The 16,609-nt window shown below is 50.6% G+C and overlaps 2 protein-coding genes across 4 annotated transcripts in view; both read right to left on the bottom strand.

The window, feature by feature from the left end:
- The window catches only part of DHRSX (dehydrogenase/reductase X-linked), a 314,506-nt gene extending 299,168 nt beyond the window's left edge, over positions 1–15,338 (bottom strand). Inside the window, exon 1 of the mRNA XM_073013905.1 lies at positions 15,230–15,338. Coding sequence (XP_072870006.1) covers positions 15,230–15,338 — 109 coding nt within the window. The remainder of the gene's footprint in view (positions 1–15,229) is intronic.
- On the bottom strand, positions 180–15,339 carry ZBED1 (zinc finger BED-type containing 1). Of its 3 annotated transcripts, none has more exons than XM_007990934.3 (2): positions 15,230–15,339; positions 180–4,523 (listed from the first exon to the last, which is right to left on the bottom strand). In XM_007990934.3, exon 2 carries the CDS (start codon positions 4,467–4,469, stop codon positions 2,385–2,387), a length of 2,085 nt encoding a protein of 694 aa, XP_007989125.1. In that variant the 5' UTR covers positions 4,470–4,523; positions 15,230–15,339; the 3' UTR covers positions 180–2,384. The 3 variants fall into 3 exon arrangements, with proteins under 3 accessions (XP_007989125.1, XP_007989126.1, XP_072870004.1); XM_007990935.3 differs by having other exon boundaries at positions 180–4,520; positions 15,230–15,337; XM_073013903.1 differs by lacking the exon at positions 15,230–15,339 and adding an exon at positions 14,712–15,068.
- Between the last annotated feature and the right edge of the window lie 1,270 nt (positions 15,340–16,609).

Below are 16,609 nucleotides of genomic sequence, written 5' to 3'. Positions count from 1 at the left end.
ATGAGAAAGAGGAGCACAGAACTGACTGTGGGTGCCCTGGAAAAAGTTGCTTTAAACAAGGACCACAACAAAAATAAAAATAGTAATAACAAAAACCCTCCCTCCACTCCCAGGATCAAGGGGTTCAGACAAGCTGCAGTCCAGACGGACACGCGGCAGACAAATGAATGAGCAGCTAATGTAGTTCTCTGGTTTATTGAACAACAGTCCAACTTTAAAGCATTAAATAAGAAGCAACCATTTAGGAGGGGAACAATGGCTTAAAAATAAAAATGAAGACAGAGCCGGAGCAGTTCACATTTTTCACATGAGTGACGAAAAGCAAATGATTGAGACGGAAAGGGAACGTTGGCAATGCTACAGAATAGAGGCCCCGGAGGCATGGGCTGCCCTGCGTCCCCAGCATGCGGGCACAACAGAGAGCAACCCCAAAGCCTGCCCCGCCGTGTCCCTTCCAGCTGCCCTTCTGCTGAGAACACCCGGAGCTGAGGCTTCCAAGTTCATGGCAGAACCGCTTCCCTTAAAAAGAAAGCAAAGGTTACGTGGATTTCTCCCGCGCTTCCTTCTCTACAGACTTACACCGGCTCAGGACCTAAGGATAGAATTCTGTGCTGCTTGTAGCCCTGAGAAGTGAGCAGCTGTGCAATGCAGGTAGTTCCTGCTTCACCCTCTGACACCCAGAGTTCTTCAGGTCTCGGCAGAACATTGCCTGGAGCTGAGTGGGGTCATCCCTCCTAGACACCGTCCTCCCCAGCCCACCTTGTCTTCACGGAGGCAGAGAACCTGCTGCACGTACAATCCAAGCAATACGCTAAGCTTCATTAAGTATTTTTCCTCCAGTTAAAAAGCAGTTCTACATGTTGGAAAACGTCTTTGTTTCCCTGAATGACTGAAAGCAACTCGCAAGAATCCAGCCACGAAAAACCCCTCCGGTGGCAATATTTTAAAATTCATTTCCCCTGTGGTATTGAGTTTAAAAGAGAAGCAGCAAGAGTCCTTTCCGGTAATCAAATCAAAAACACCCTATGTGGAAAAGCTGGCCGCACGGAGGAACTGGACTTTTAGGGCTGACACACACAGACATAACCTCCAGACCCGTGAGCCACCCACTTTTGTTTCGTTTTGTTTTGAGACAGAGTCTCACTCTCTCATCCAGACTGGAGTGCAGTGGCGCAGTCTTGGCTCACTGCAACCGCCGCCTCCTGGGCTCAAGCGATTCTCCCACCTCAGCCTCCTGAGTAGCTTGGATTACAGGCGCACGCCACCACACCTGGCTAATTTTTTTGTATTTTTAGTAGAGACGAGGTTTCACCATGTTGGTTGGCCAGGCTGGTCTCGAACTCCTGACCTCAGCATGAGCCACCACCCAGTTTTCAAGGGCCAACTCCACAAAGTGAATTTTGGCAGGGAGCAGGAAGCAGGCTGACAGCAACCTGTCGAAAATACAACACAGTCCACACCGGGGTTTTTTTTGTTTTTTTTTTTTTTTTTGCTTTTTGTTAAGTGTCTGCATTTTTTACTCATCTGTCACATTTTTAACCAAACATTTAAAAAAAAAAAGGTCTCTCTTTTGAAGAAGGGCATTTTGGCTAAAAGGTCTCTCCCCATTTCCCAGAAGCAAGAGGTCCCCGCTTGCATGAGAATGTAAACACGAATTCAGTGATCTGGACCTCGCAGAAGTCACGCATGATGATCAGGAAAGGTTCGTTCGACGCCACCCAGAATGTTCCTGTGTGTCTTCTAAACCCTCCCAGGGAGAACTTGAATCGGATATGGTATGGTGTGGGTCTCAAGTATCTGTGAAGGAACAGCTCCTCTAGTCTCTGCTGCATGCGGGGCATTGAGCATTGCAATTCCCAAGCAGAAGTCGTCGAGGCTCCGGGAATAGGGGAGGAAAGGAAACCCACTCAAAGCCGCCTCTCTCGTGTCTTCTTTTTTCTTTCTGAGAGAGTCTCGCTCTTGTCGCCCAGGCTGGAGTGCAGTGGAGCGATCTCAGCTCACTGCAACCTCCACCTGCCAGGTTCAAGTGATTCTCTGGCCTCAGCCTCCAGAGTAGCTGGGATTGCAGGAACGTACCATCATGCCTAGCTAATGTTTGTATTTTTAGTAGAGACAGGTTTCGCCATGTTGGCCAGGCTGGTCTCCATCTTCTGACCTCAGTTCATCTGCCCACCTCGGCCTCCCAAAGTGCTGGGATTACAGACGAGAGCCACCACGCCTGACCCTCTCTCGCTTCTCGAATCTCTTTCCTTTTTCCACCTTCTAGGTGTCAAAGACAGTGGATGGTCTCTGAGGTTCAAAACCAAGCTGACCAGGTGAGTATTTACAGCAAAGCATCCAATGGGCTGCTGCGGGGATGACCTGTAAGACGAGACGCTTCCTCGCTACAGGAAGCTGCTGTCCCTGATGCCAAAGAAACCGCCGCTGACGCCGTCCCCCAAGGAGAACACCTGCTCCTGGTCCAGGCCCCACTCCCCCTCATCCTGGTCCTCGGGTTCCGCCTCTGCCCCACTCCGGGCGTTCTCATACAGAAACACCTGCTCGTCCACGTGCGCGGGGGCCAGCCGGTTCCTCTTGGCGCTGACCACGTTGGCGGCGGAACCAAAGAGACGCTCAGGCGCGACACGCGTGGCTGTCACGCACCAGTACTTCTGAAGCACCTTGGGCAGCAGGGGGAAGAGGGCCAGGCGGTCCGACCACCACTTGAGGGGGTCTTCGTTGAGGCCGAGCACCTTCTGGGATTTGAAGTTGCTCAGCTCCTCCACCACCTGGGCGTGCCATTCTTCCTGGTCCTCCACGCCGCCCGTCTGGCAGAAGATCTCGGCCAGCATGTTGTTGATGACGCTGGTGGGCGGAGGCGTGGACGTCCGCATGAGCTTCTTTACGGGAGGCTCCTCGGGCACCGGGAAGATCTTGTCCTCGGCCGGCCGGTAGCCGCCGTCTTTGACCTTGTCCAGCAGGCCCTTGGCCTCTTCCACCACGCGGTTCTCCACCTGCTGCCGCTCGAAGGCCGAGAGGAAGGGCAGCCTCTTGTAGCGGGGGTCCAGGAAGGTGGCGACGTTGAGAAACATGTCAATCTCAGGCGTCTCCTGGTAGGTCTTGGAGAGCTCCTTGGCGATGACCTCCTTGGCCATGCTGAGCTCCTTGGAGTCGGTCTCCTTGATGTTGAGCGTGGTGTTGAGGAGCATGTGCAGCAGCGGCTTCACCATGCTGATGGTGGGGTACCTGGAGGCTGACAGCATCTCGGCCACCTGCTTGAAGGGCTGCAGGAGCTCGACCAGCCCCTCGATGGTGGCCCACTCGCTGGCCTCAAGCATCAGGTGGTGGTTGTTGCTGTCCTCCACCAGGACCCCGGCGATGACGAACTGCTGCTCCTTGAGGCGCCGCAGCATGGCCAGCGTGCTCCCCCACCAGGAGACGCGGTTGCTCACCAGCATGCAGTGGGCCACGTTCTGCTGCTTCTGCTTCTCATACAGCATGTACATGGCCACAGCAGACTGCTGGAAGTACTCCACCAGTTTTCGGCAGCGCGACAGCAATGCCCCCAGCTTCGGGAGCTGGAAGGCCTGCTGGATGCCGGCGTTGAAGGTGTGGCCCAGGCAGGGCATGTGCACGGCGATGTCCAGCAGGGAGCACGCCTTCACGATGTCCTTGCCATAGTTGGTGGTGGCCCCGAAGACCTTGGCGCTAATGCCCCACTCGATGAAGACCTCGTAGAGCACCCGCGTGATGGTCTCCGCCGTGTTCTCTTCGGGCACCTCGAAGGTCTTCAGGCAGCGGGAGCCCACGGACAGGCAGTTGGGGGCGCCCAGGCCCAGGAAGTGGGCGGCCAGCGTAACGTAGGCACGGTTCTGGTTCTCGCTCCTCCACATGTCCGTGGAGATGCCACACCAGGTGGCCTCGGCCAGCTCCTTCAGGATCACCTCCCGGACGGCCCCGTACTTCTCAGGGATGGCCTTGGTGGAGATGTACTTCCTGCTGGGCAGCTCGTAGCGGGGGTCAGCCGTCTTCAACAGCACCTTGAAGGTGGGCTCGTCCACGATGGAGGCCGGGTACAGCCCCTCGCAGATGAGGCCCAGCACGGCGGCCGTCAGCTCTTGCTGCTTCTTGCTGTCGTAGCCGTGGCCAGCCTTGACAGCCAGAGCGTCCTGCCCGGGCTGCTGGGACGACTCGGGCTTCAGCTTGGAGAAGGCGGTGGCAAAGGCCTCGCGCATCTGCTCCGTGTTGCTCTTGACAAACTCGCAGAATTCCTCGGGGTGGTTCTTCTCCAGGTGGTAGGACAGGTTGGAGGTGTTTCCGGAGTAGGCGATCTGGGCCATGCAGATACGGCAGTAGATTTTCTTCCACTGCAGGATGCATCCCTCGGCATTGGTGTCAAAGCCGAAATACTTCCACACCTTGCTCTTGGCACGGGGGTGGGCCACCAGCTTCAGGTCTGTCTGGGAGCTCTCCAGGCTTTTATTCTCCATTGCTTCTCCACTGGAGCCTGCCTGCTTGGACGGCCGCTCATGCGTGGGGACCTGCTGAGAAGGGCCAAGACAAACACAGCATGAGAAGGGACCCAGGCAGATGTGGGAGCCCTGCTGGGGAGACAGCCGGGGTGCCGGGGCAGCTCCGCTTTCAACCAAAGGGCACTGGGGCCGGACGGCTGGACCTTCCTTGCGGGTCACTTTTGCAAAGCGGAGGTGGGAAGCTAGCGCAGGAACACGCTCTTTCTTCTACGTCAATCCAACGCAGCGGTGCTGCACATGTCAACGTACAGGTTTGCGAGTGAGCACGGCATTTTTGCAGGGCTGTACCTGACAAGTGCCTTTTTTTTTTTTTTTTTTTTTTGAGACAGAGTCTCGCTCTGTCACCCAGGCGGCAGTGCAGTGGCGTGATCCTAGCTCACTGCAACCTCCACCTCCCAGGTTCAAGCGATTTTCCTGCCTCAGCCTCCTGAGTAGCTGGGATTACAGGTGCCTGCCACCATGCCCAGCTAATTTTTGTAGTTTTAGTAGAGATGGGGTTTCACCATGTTGGTCAGGCTGGTCTCGAACTCCTGACTTCAGGTGATCCACCCGCCTCGGACTCCCAAAGTGCTGGGATGACAGACGTAAGCCACCGTGCCCAGCCTGACAGTGCCCTTCTCATCGCAGGGGCTTGTTATTCCTGTTCTAAGAGCTTTGCCAAGCACCTGCCACGTGGGAAAGCTGCGTAGATCTTTTCTGGGGACATCGCCTACATAGAAGAGTCCACAAGCGACCAGGAAGAACCCCCCACCCCCGGCAACCATCACAGCAAGAATCGCTGTCGAACGCCACCTGAGCTTCATTAACTGCATTAAAGAAGCCAAACAGGACCTCCATCTGGCTACAGCCGGATTTCCTATAGCTAAGAGGCATTGCACATTCTTGTCCAACTTTATGGTTTAAAATGAAGCCATGTGGAATGTCACAGGCTTTGTTTTTAGCACAGGTACATCCGTGATCTGTAAGCACATCTGAAGAAGCATGGATTTCTCAATCCCTGGAACTTCTCAAAATGCCCATTGTATCCAGTCACACCTGTGGGCGGAAAGGCCCAACTGCGTAAATATCACACACCTGTGCAAACATCATCGGGCACTTGGTGTGGAGGCTCAGATGACCCCGAAGCCAGTCCCCAGGGTTCCTGTTGAGGTTGAATACTCACACATACAGGCCCTTCCAGGTGCCACTCAGGAGGCCACCTCTGTGACTGGGTTGCCCAAAATGACAGCTGGGCTTTGTTAAAAGGTGTAATTGTATCTGCAAGTGTCCAGTACAGCACTCAGGAGGGTAAACAACGAAATGCACCACCCAGGCACGTTCAGAGTGTCGGGACAGTCAGTGCAAGGAAGCATATTTCAATGATCACTATAGTGGGTTGAAAAGCGTCCTCCCCTGCCAAAGAAAATCTGTATCCACCTGGTACTTGTGACCTTGTTTGGAAAAAGGGTCTCTGTAGATGTATTCATAATGAAGGCAAAGATCTTAAGATCAGATTATTCTCAGTCGGGGTGGTCCTAAATGCAGTGACCAGTGTCCTTAATAGAAGACAGAAGAGGAGACACAGACACAGAGGAGACGGCCACATGAAGACAGAGGCAGAGACTGAAGTGATGCGGCCACAAGCCCAGAACGCCTGGAGCCCCCAGGAGCTGGGAGAGACAGGAAGGATCCTCCCCTGGAGCCTCCAGAAGGAACTGCTAAAATCATCGTGGATTGAACAGTGGCCCACAGAAAGATCTGTCCACATCCTAAAGCCCAGGACGTGGAATGAGATCTTACTTGGTTATAAGAAATTTTGTAGATCTAATGAGTTAAGGATCTGGAGATGAGGTCATCCGGGATTCGGGTGAGCCCTAAATGCGGTGACCAATGTCTTTATAAAAGACAGAAGAGGAGACACAGACATAGAGAAGGCCACATGGAGAGAGAGACAGAGGCTAGAGTGAAGATGTGGCTGGCCTGAAGCCCAGGGACGCCGGGAGCCCCCACGAGCTGGGAGAGGCAGGAAGCATGCTCCGCCTAAGCCTCCGGAGGGAGCGCAGCCCCGAGACACTTTGATTTCAGACTTCTGGCCTCCAGAACTGGGAAAGAATAAGCTATGGTTTTAAGCCCTCCGGTTTCTGGTACTTTATTACAGCAAGATATTCTGAAGGTTAATTTTGCCCCCAATAATGAGTAGAGGTCTTAGAAAGGGCCCCCGTCTTCATGGGCAGTCGCGGCCTATGTTGCTGGCTTTCCATCAACGGTCCCTGTCCAGCGCTTTTTAGGGAGCCGCCACCATGTGCCAGGTGAACTGGGCATTACCATAGCCCAGCAGCGCTGCTTCCCGAGAGTAGGGTGCAAGGATGGGGGTCCTCTGACCAACGCCAACATCCTGGTTTGTTCTAAGGTAGCCAGCCAAGAGAATGAATAACACCACCGGGACTTCCAGCGAACAGGGAACCCTCAAGCTGCATGTTCTGCAGCCGAGTTAGGGTGGGGCCCCTGGAGTACACAGTCAGCGGAGGCAGAAAATCATCTCAAGAGGCCTCGGTCTAGCTCGGAAATGCTCGCTTTTAAGTCTGACCTGAGTGAGAGGACACAGTTGTTATCAGATCCTCCATCGTCGTCATCATCATCATCATCTTATTTGGCTGAAACAGGTTTTGGTACTTGGGGGAAAACGTTTACATTCCATTATTATTATCTGTGCTATTAGGCTGAAAGAGGTCCCAGTCCTCAAACAAAAGTTTACATTTTATTATTATTATTATTATTATTATGAGGCTGAAAGCGGTTCTGGAACCTGAAGGAAAGGTTTCTATTCCATTATTTATTACTACTTTTTTTATGATTAGGCTGGAAGAGGTCCCAGTGCCAATAACAAAGGTTTATATTCTAATTATTATTGTTATGGTTGTTATTATTATTAGGCTGAAAAAGGACCCAGTACCTGTAGCAAAGATTTTTTTTTTTTTTTTTTTTTTTGAGGCAGAGTCTCGCTCTGTCGCCCAGGCTGGAGTGCAGTGGCCAGATCTCGGCTCACCGCAAGCTCCGCCTCCCAGATTTACTCCATTCTCCTGCCTCAGCCTCCCGAGTAGCTGGGACTACAGGCGCCCGCCACCTCGCCCGGCTAGTTTTTTGTGTTTTTTTTTAGTAGAGACGGGGTTTCACCGTGTTAGCCAGGATGGTCTCGATCTCCTGACCTCGTGATCCGCCCGTCTCGACCTCCCAAAGTGCTGGGATTACAGGCTTGCAAAGATTTTTATATTGGCACCAGGTGCCGTGGCTCATGCCTGTACTCTCAGCACTTTCGGAGGCCAAGGCGGATGCATCACCTGAGGTCAGGAGTTTGAGGCCACCCTGGAAAACACGGTGAAACCCCTCCTCCACTAAAAATACAAAATTAGCCGGGCGTGGTGGTGGCACGTGCCTGTAGTCCCAGCTACTCAGGAGGCTGAGGCTTGAGAATCACTTGAACCCAGGAAGCAGAGGTTGTAGTGAGCCGAGATCACGCCATTGCACTCTAGCCTGGGCAATAAGAGCAAAACTCCGTCTCAAAAAAAGAGGAAAACAAACAACAAAAAGATTTATGTGCTATTATTACTATTATTTTTAGGCTGGAAGAGGTCCCGACACCTGGAAGAAAAGTTCATACTCGGTTATTATTATCTGTCTGAAGGAGGTCCTGAAAGCTGACGCAAACGTCCAAATTCTATTATTATTATTATTATTATTGTTATTATTATTATTATTGCGATTTGACTGAAAGAGGTCCCAGTGCCTGGGGGAAAGGTTTCTATTCTATGATTATTATTATTATTATTATTGTTATTATTATTATTGCGATTATTTGACTGAAAGAGGTCCCAGTGCCTGGGGGAAAGGTTTCTATTCTATGATTATTATTATTATTATTGTTATTATTATTATTGCGATTATTTGACTGAAAGAGGTCCCAGTGCCTGGGGGAAAGGTTTCTATTCTATTATTATCATTGTTGTTCTTATTATTTGGCTGAAACAGGTCCTGATACCTGTAGCAAAGGTTTATATTATTACTATTATTATTAGGCTGGAAGAGGTCCCAAATACCTGGAACAAAAATTTTCATTCCATCATTATTATTATTATTATTAGGCTGAAAGAGGTTCTGGAACCTGGAGCAAAGGTTTGTATTCTATTATTATTACTTTTGTTATTAGACTGAAAGAGGTCCCAGCAACAGAACAAAAGTTTATATTCTATTATTATTATTAGTTGGCTGAAAAAGGTGCCAGGACCTGTAGTAAAGGTTTATATTCTATGATTATTATTAAGCTGAAAGAAGTCCGGGTACCTGGAACAAAAGTTTATATTTTATTATTATTAGTTGGCTGAAAAAGGTTCTGGTACTTCAGTCAAAGGTTTATGTTCTATTATTATCACTGTTGTTATTATCAGTTGGCTCACAGGTGTCCCAGTACCTGGATCAAAGGTCTATATTCTGTTAAAACTATTCTTACTATTACTATTTGCCTGAAAAGAGGTTCTGGTACCTAGAGCCAAGTTTTATATTCCACTATGATTGGTATTTGGCTGAAAGAGGTCCTAGAACCTAGAAAAAAAGTTTGTATTCTGTTATAATTATAATTATTATTACTATCATTATGATTGGTCTGAAAGAGGTCCTAGTACTGTGAATGAAGGTTTATATTCTATTCTTCTTCTGATTTGGCTGAAAGAGCTCCCACGACATGGAGCAAAGTTTTATATTCTATCATTATTATCATTATTACTATTGCTATTATTATTATTGGGCTGAAAAGAGGTCGCAGTACCATGAACAAAGGTTTATATTCTATTATCATTAATATTATTATTGTTATTTGGCTGAAAGACATTCCAGGAGATGAAGGAAAGGTTTATATTCTATCATTATTATCATTATTACTATTATTATTATTATTGAGCTGAAAGAGGTCGCAGTACCCTGAACAAAGGTTTCTATTCTATTATCAGTAACATTATTGTTATTATTTGGCTGAAAGACATTCCAGGAGATGAAGCAAAGGTTTATATTCTATCATTATTATTACTATTGTTACGATTATTACTGGGTTGAAAGAGATCGCAGTACCCTGAACAAAGGTTTATATTCTCATTAATATTATTATTATTTGGCTGAAAGACGTCCCAGGAACATGAAGCAAAGGTTTATATTTTATCATTATTATCATTATTCCTAGTCATTATTATTATTGGACTGAAAGATGGCCCAGTACCATGAACAAACATTTATCTTCTATCATTATTATTATTATTATTTAGGTAAACAAAGGTTTATATTCTATTATGATGATCATTATTATTATTTGGCTGAAACAGGTCTAGTACCTGGAGTGAAGTTTGGTACTGACAGCAGAAATTCCCAAACCCCTAACTAAGTGACTCCTGGATGGAGGCACAAGAAGCTCCCTCCTACATAGCTCCTGCTGTCAGCATACCATGGGACTCCCAGGTAAAGAACCGTCCACACAGCAGGTGGGTTCCACCTGAACCCACGTAACAGCCACAGCGGAGCTGGCCTTCTGCAGTGAGTACCCTCCCTCCTCCTTCCTTCTCCCTCGCAGTGCTTCCGTGCACACAAGGCCACAAATAAAGGTTGCTGCAAACCAGCCTCTCACTGCCTCATTCTTCAAGGCTGGTGCGGCATCCCCGGGGGGGGGCTTGCGGGGGATACTCCCCAGAACGCTCTCAGGGGGCCGGCGACTTCACGTTTCCAATTGCACATCCATGAGAGGCCAGTAGACGTGCCTCACATGACTCTTACCAGAACGACACATCACAAGACACCAGTGTGAAGAAGCAGAGGAAGGAGCCAGCCGCCGTCTATCCCTTTGTGGATGAGGCCGACAAAACCCTAAAACTCAGCCATTCTTCTCCCTAAGTTTTCGTTATTTTGGAAATGACAATCATTTTTATTTTAAAAAACATACAACACATGGCCAAAGGGTAGCAAGTTTCTGTTCGATGGGAGAAATAAGTTTCAGTGACCTACTGCACAGCGTGGTGGCTATAGTTAATAGTGTATTACGTATTTCCAAATAGCTAAAAGAGGTTTTTATTTTTATTTATTTTTTTTTATTTTTATATTTTGAGACGGAGTCTTGCTCTGTCGCCCAGGCTGGAGTGCAGTGGCACAATCTCAGCTCACTGCAACCTCCCCCTCCTGGGTTCACACCATTCTCCTGCCTCAGCCTCCTGAGTAGCTGGGACTACAGGCGCACACTGCCACACCCAGCTAATTTTTTGTATTTTAATAGAGACAGGGTTTCACTGTATTGCCCAGGCTGGTCTCAAACTCCTGAGCTCAGGCAATCCACCTGCCTCAGCCTCCTAAAGTGCTGGGATTACAGGCATGAGCCACTGTGCCCAGCCCACTAATAAAGATACTTTAAATGTCTTGTGCGCAGTGTATACTGCTCGGGTGATGGGTACACCAAAATCTCACAAATCACCACTAAAAAGCCTACTCATGGAACCAAACACCACCTGTTTCCCTATAATCTATGGAAATAAAAAACAGAAAAACAGCTAAAAGAGATTTTAAATGTTCCCACCACAAAGGAAAAATAGCAGGTGATAGATGTTAGCAAGATTTAATTATTCCACAATGCAAACATATAGCAAAGCATCAAAATGTGCCCCATAAATGTACACATTTATATATTTATATAAAAATATCAGTTGTTTTCATTTACATCTACATTATATAAATACAACTTACTTGTATTTTATATTTACAGAAAAGTATAAATTATTCTAAAAATATATATATTTAATAAAAATAAAATACATAAACAATAAATATATTACATACATTCTTGGTAGTAACATGTAACTGGCCTGTTACCATTACTTTTAAATAAATTGTTAAATATGTTTTAAATTTCTGTTTTAATGTCTAACAGGATGACTTATTGACTGTTATAGTCCACAAAAACAAAAACTGTCCGAGGTCCTCGTTTTTTTGAAACGGATTCTATGATCAAGAAGTTGGAGGCCGGGCACAGGGGCTCACCCTTGTAATCCCAGCAATTTGGGATGCCAAGATGGACGCTCACCTGAGGTCAGGAGTTTGAGACCAGCCTGACCAACACGGAGAAACCCCGTCTCTACTAAAAATACGAAATTAGCCAGGCGTGGTGGTTCATACATGCCTGTAATCCCAGCTACTCGGGAGACTGAGGCAGGAGAATCACTTGAACCCGGAAGGCAGAGGTTGTGGTGAGCCGAGATCATGCCATTGCACCCAGCCTGGGCAACAAGAGCAAAACTCGGTCTCAAAAAAAAAAAAAAAAAAAAAAAGAAGTTGGAAAACCGCTGTTTTTACTTCTACCTGATTTCTAATAGCCACTGTTCACTACTTATAAAACCAACAAGAATTAACTTTCCCTTTATAGGTTAAAAAAAAAAGTTTGAAAAGTAGGACTTCTATAAATAGCTTTGTAAGTGGGCCAGTTGGCATATTTTTTGTAAATACTCACTCCGGTGGTACAGCATTTACGAGTCCATTTTGCATCCCAGAAAGTGAAGGAATATTCTATGGCCTATTGTTTACAATAGAACTTTTAAGAAAAATTCTGTACAGTACTGGAACTGGGCTTGACTATAGGTACCATCACTTTTCTCTCCTTTGCAAAACTCATTGATGCATCAGAGAAAGTGTAATTTCTAAACAGATCACCCTGTTATTAATACTGGTGGGTAGAGACTTTCTTCACTCAACACGACCATTTTCAACAGATTTCAGGCCATATCAGTGTTCAAGTTTTGATGCCATATTAGGATATGAAATACACTGATTAAATCACCTATTTTAAAATCCAACCAACAGATACACCTTACTGAATGGCCACATGGACAGTCTCAAGAACACAGAGGCAGACCCTTTTACAGGAATTGTCGATTTGCTTCTAAACCCCCTCTGTAAAGGCATGACCAGCATCTATGATTAATTTGTAATTATCTTGTTTTTCCATGATAAACTGGAAGAAGACACCATTTAGGAGTGGATTCCAGCCGCAATTTCTTCCTTCTCATACTATGTAAGTCAACTCATGTGGAAGGTGTAACCCAGGCATTTCCTTTGTAAGATATCTAAGAACAAGCTCCATTTGGAAGTCCTAAGAAAAAACTGCCCTTGCTTCCAATCTGCAGTGGGGAAACTGGCCCTCGTGGTTATTCAAACAGCTTAGCTCAAATGCTCTGGACAAAGTTCAACGTTTCCTCACCAACAGCAAAGGTCCACCAGAGAGAAGCAAATAAAAAACGCCGTTTAGGAAGCTGGCCACCAGCAGACCAAGGAAAACGGCGTTCCTCCACCGATAACGAAAATTATTCTTAATCCATACACAGGAAGGGGCTCGATGAGGACAAGCTACTGAAGTTAATCTTTAGAGAAGACCATTCTGCTTCGATACACACCGGGTACAGAGTCCCTTGGCAGACACGTGACTTCACCAGAAGCTTGTCCTCTTTAACAACCTTCTGTTGTTGTTATTTAATCAATAAATGGAAAAAAAAAAAAAGAATCCAGCCCTCCTTTCTAATGCACAAAGAGCAAGTTTTTCAAAGGCCAGCATTTTGGTGAGCTGCTGCAGGAACGCCAGCCTCTTCTGCCAGGGTCCACACAGGCCCTTAAGAAGGTTTAAGGGGACCTTTCTGTAAGCAAAACTAAAACATCATCTTCTGAGAGACGCCACACAATTGTTCGCTGGCTGTAAACCGTTTACCTTGCAAATGATTACTTACTTCAAACAAACATGCTCTCCTGCCCTAGGAAGGCCTGACTGCAGTTCCTTTACGCTCCTTCTTCTACGCACTTGTAATTATGCTAAGCAGGTTTAAAAAACAAATACTGAAGCCAGCCTGGCAGAAAAAGCTTAGCTTAGCTCACAGAAAACTCAAAGCTTTTTCTGGCTAGAGGCGGGAGAGAGTGAGGCTCATTTTAAAACATCCACTCCAGGCACGCTTCTCAAAGTGTGGAGCTGGGACCCCTGGGGTTCCCTCAGTGGGTGCAGAGTGGAAGTCGAAAGTCATTTCACAATAAGGCACCCAAGCGCTTCGCCTGGCTGACTCCCAGTCTCCCAGAGGCGTGCAGCAGTGTCTTCCAGAGGCCTCCTGACATGCCACGAAACCGTCTACAGAGGCAGAAATAACAGCTCTCTTCTTAGGCCAGACATTTAAGACATATGGGGCAACGTACACCCCCAGCCCCACCACACTGACCCTCTGAACGCTCTGTTTTGGAAAACTGTCATTTTTGAAACAGTGTCATTTAACCTAACATGGAATTATCATTCCCCTTATACCAGTTCACAAATAATTGTTTACAGGTTTCTAGGTTTAAATTGAGAATATGGGCTGGGTACAGTGGTGCTCTGTCTGTAATCCCAGCAGTTTGGGAGGCCCAGACTGGAGGATTGCTGCAGGCCAGGGGTTCAAGACCAGCCTGGGCCACATGGTGAGACGCCATCTCTACAAAAGATTTAAAACATTAGCCAGGCGTGGTGGCTCACGCCTGTAAACCCAGCACTTTGGGGGACCCAGGTAGGAGCACTGCTTCGGCCCACGAGTTTCAGAGCAGCCTGGGCAACATAGCAAGACCCTATTGCTACAAAAAAAATTAAAACATTAGACAGGTTTGGTGGCTCACACCTGTAATCCCAGCAGTTTGGGAGGCAAAGGCAGGAAGATCGCTTGAGTCCAGGAGTTTGAGACCAGCCTGGGCAACACAGCAAGACCCTGTCCACAAAAAATTTAAAACATTAGTCGGATGCAGTAGCTGGTGCCTGTAATGCCAGCACTTTGGGAGGCTGAGGCAGGACTGCTTGAGCCCAGGAGTTCGAGAGTAGCATGGGCAACATAGCAAGACTTCATCTCTACTTCCTATTACAAAAAATAAATAAATAAATTCTGAACCTACAAATCTATGAATACAAGTAATCTTCATACACAAAACACAGTGGCGGTCCTCACTGATGAGTTCTGACAGTAAACGAGTCCTGCAAAGTTGGAGATCTGTGACTCAGAGATGTTTACAAAGGCCAAGGAAACAAAGTTGCCACTTAACAGGCCTGCCCTCCCCACCAGACCTCCGTGGCTGCCCAGTGCCCGAGCAGCCGCCCCTGCGTCCCCTCTGAAGACGTTCTCCGGAGAAGGGCCCGTCCTCACTTACCCTGGGGTGGGTGAGGGTCGAGGTCCCTGGGACGCCCCCTCCTCCCCTCCGGGGCCTGGCGGGGGCGCGCGGTCACTGGCCGACCGCAGGCGGCAGGCAGAGCCGCCTGCGGTCTGGGGCGCGGGGCGTGCGAGCCCCCGGGTCCCCGGCCATGGCCCGGAGGTGTCAGGGTGGGCCGGGGGGCGGTTGCACGGGGGCGGCTCGGTTGGAGCCCGACCCGGGACAGGCGGGGAGGACACACGCGCGGGGAGGGAAGGGCCAGGCCGGGCCGGGCCAGCGCGGGGGGCGCGCAGAGGAGCCGGCGGGGACGGGGAGCGCGGGGTGGGGAGGTCCCAGGCGCGCACGCCCCCCGCAACCCCGGCCCCACCGCGACCCCCCGCCCAGTACCACTTCCGGGAGCGCCACCGCCTCGCCAAGGTCACGCGGAGACCCCGCGCTCCCGCCCCCGAGCCCGCCCCGGCCCGCGCCCGCGCCCACCCGGGTCCCCGGAGCCCCGACCCCCACCCCGCCCCGCTGACCTGGCTCCAGGAAGCCCCCGCGGCAACGCCGTAGCAGCTGCGCCAGGATCACCGCGGCGCCGGCCGCGTAGACCCGCAGGGCCGCCCGCGCCGCAGACAATGGCGACATGGCTGCCCCGGCCGCGCCGCCGCCGCTTCCGCGCCGCCCGCGGGACTCTGCGCCCGCCCGCCCGGACCGACGGCGGAAACGCGCCCGCCCCGGACCGCCCCCTGCCCGCCCCGGACCGCCCCGGCCTGCGGGGACCCCCCAACCCCAGACCCCGTCCGGGCCCGCTGGGATCCCAAACCGCCTGCAGGACTGGGGACCCCGAGCGGACCACCGACCCCAGCCAGGACGCCCCCCCCAGGACCACAGACCCCAGCCAGGACCACCCCTCCAGGACCACAGACCCCAGCCAGGACCACCCCTCCAGGACCACTGACCCCAGCCAAGGCGCCTCCCTCAGAACCACAGACCCCAGCCAGAACGCCACTCCAGGACCACTGACCCCAGCCAGGATGCCCCCAGGATCACTGGGGATCACAGTCAGGACCCCCCACTCAGGACCACAGACCCCAGCAGGGATCCCACACAGACCCCCACGGCCAGGACCACAGACCTCAGCCAGAACTCCCCCCTGCCCACCCCCCAGGACCACAGACCCCAGCAGGGACCCTCCACACCCCCACCAGGGCCAACGACCCCAGCCAGGACGGCCCCAGGACCACAGACCCCAGCCAAGACCCCCACCAGGGGCCACAGATCCCAGCCAGGACCACCCCAGTACCACAGGACACCCCCAGGACCACAGACCCCAGCCAGCACCCAACTCAGATCCATAGACTCCTCCCAAGAACCCCCCCCAGGACCCCAGGACCCCAGACCCCTGCTGGGACCCCCAAGACCACAGACACCCCCACTGGGGCACCCCCAGACCACAGACCCCCCCAAGAACCCCAACAGGACCACAGACCTCCACCAGGATTCTCCAGGACCACAGATCCTCCCAGGGTCCCCCCAGGACCACAGACCTCCACTCGGACCCCACCACCAGGACCCCTCTCCAGGATCACAGACCCCTACCTACTGGGGCCCCCTTCCAGGACCTCCACCTCCACCAGAACCACCCCCTGGACCGCAGGCCCCAGCAAGCACCCCGCAAGACCACAGACCCCTGCCAGGACTCCCCCCAGGACTACAGACCCCAGCTGGGACTGCCTCCCCAAGACCCCACACTCCAGCCAAGACGGCGGAACCCCATTCTGACCCCAGCCAGGACCCCCACCATGGGATAACACATCCTCCAACCAGACCCCACAGGGGACCAGGACCACTACGGGAACCACGCTCCCCATCTTAGCCAGAATCATGGAACCCCACACAGACCCCAGCAGGGACCA

Source organism: Chlorocebus sabaeus, chromosome X (assembly GCF_047675955.1).
Source record: "Chlorocebus sabaeus isolate Y175 chromosome X, mChlSab1.0.hap1, whole genome shotgun sequence".
Classification (NCBI taxonomy): domain Eukaryota; kingdom Metazoa; phylum Chordata; class Mammalia; order Primates; family Cercopithecidae; genus Chlorocebus; species Chlorocebus sabaeus.
Note: the sequence above shows the minus strand (reverse complement) of the source record. Positions and strands in the feature narration are given on the sequence as shown.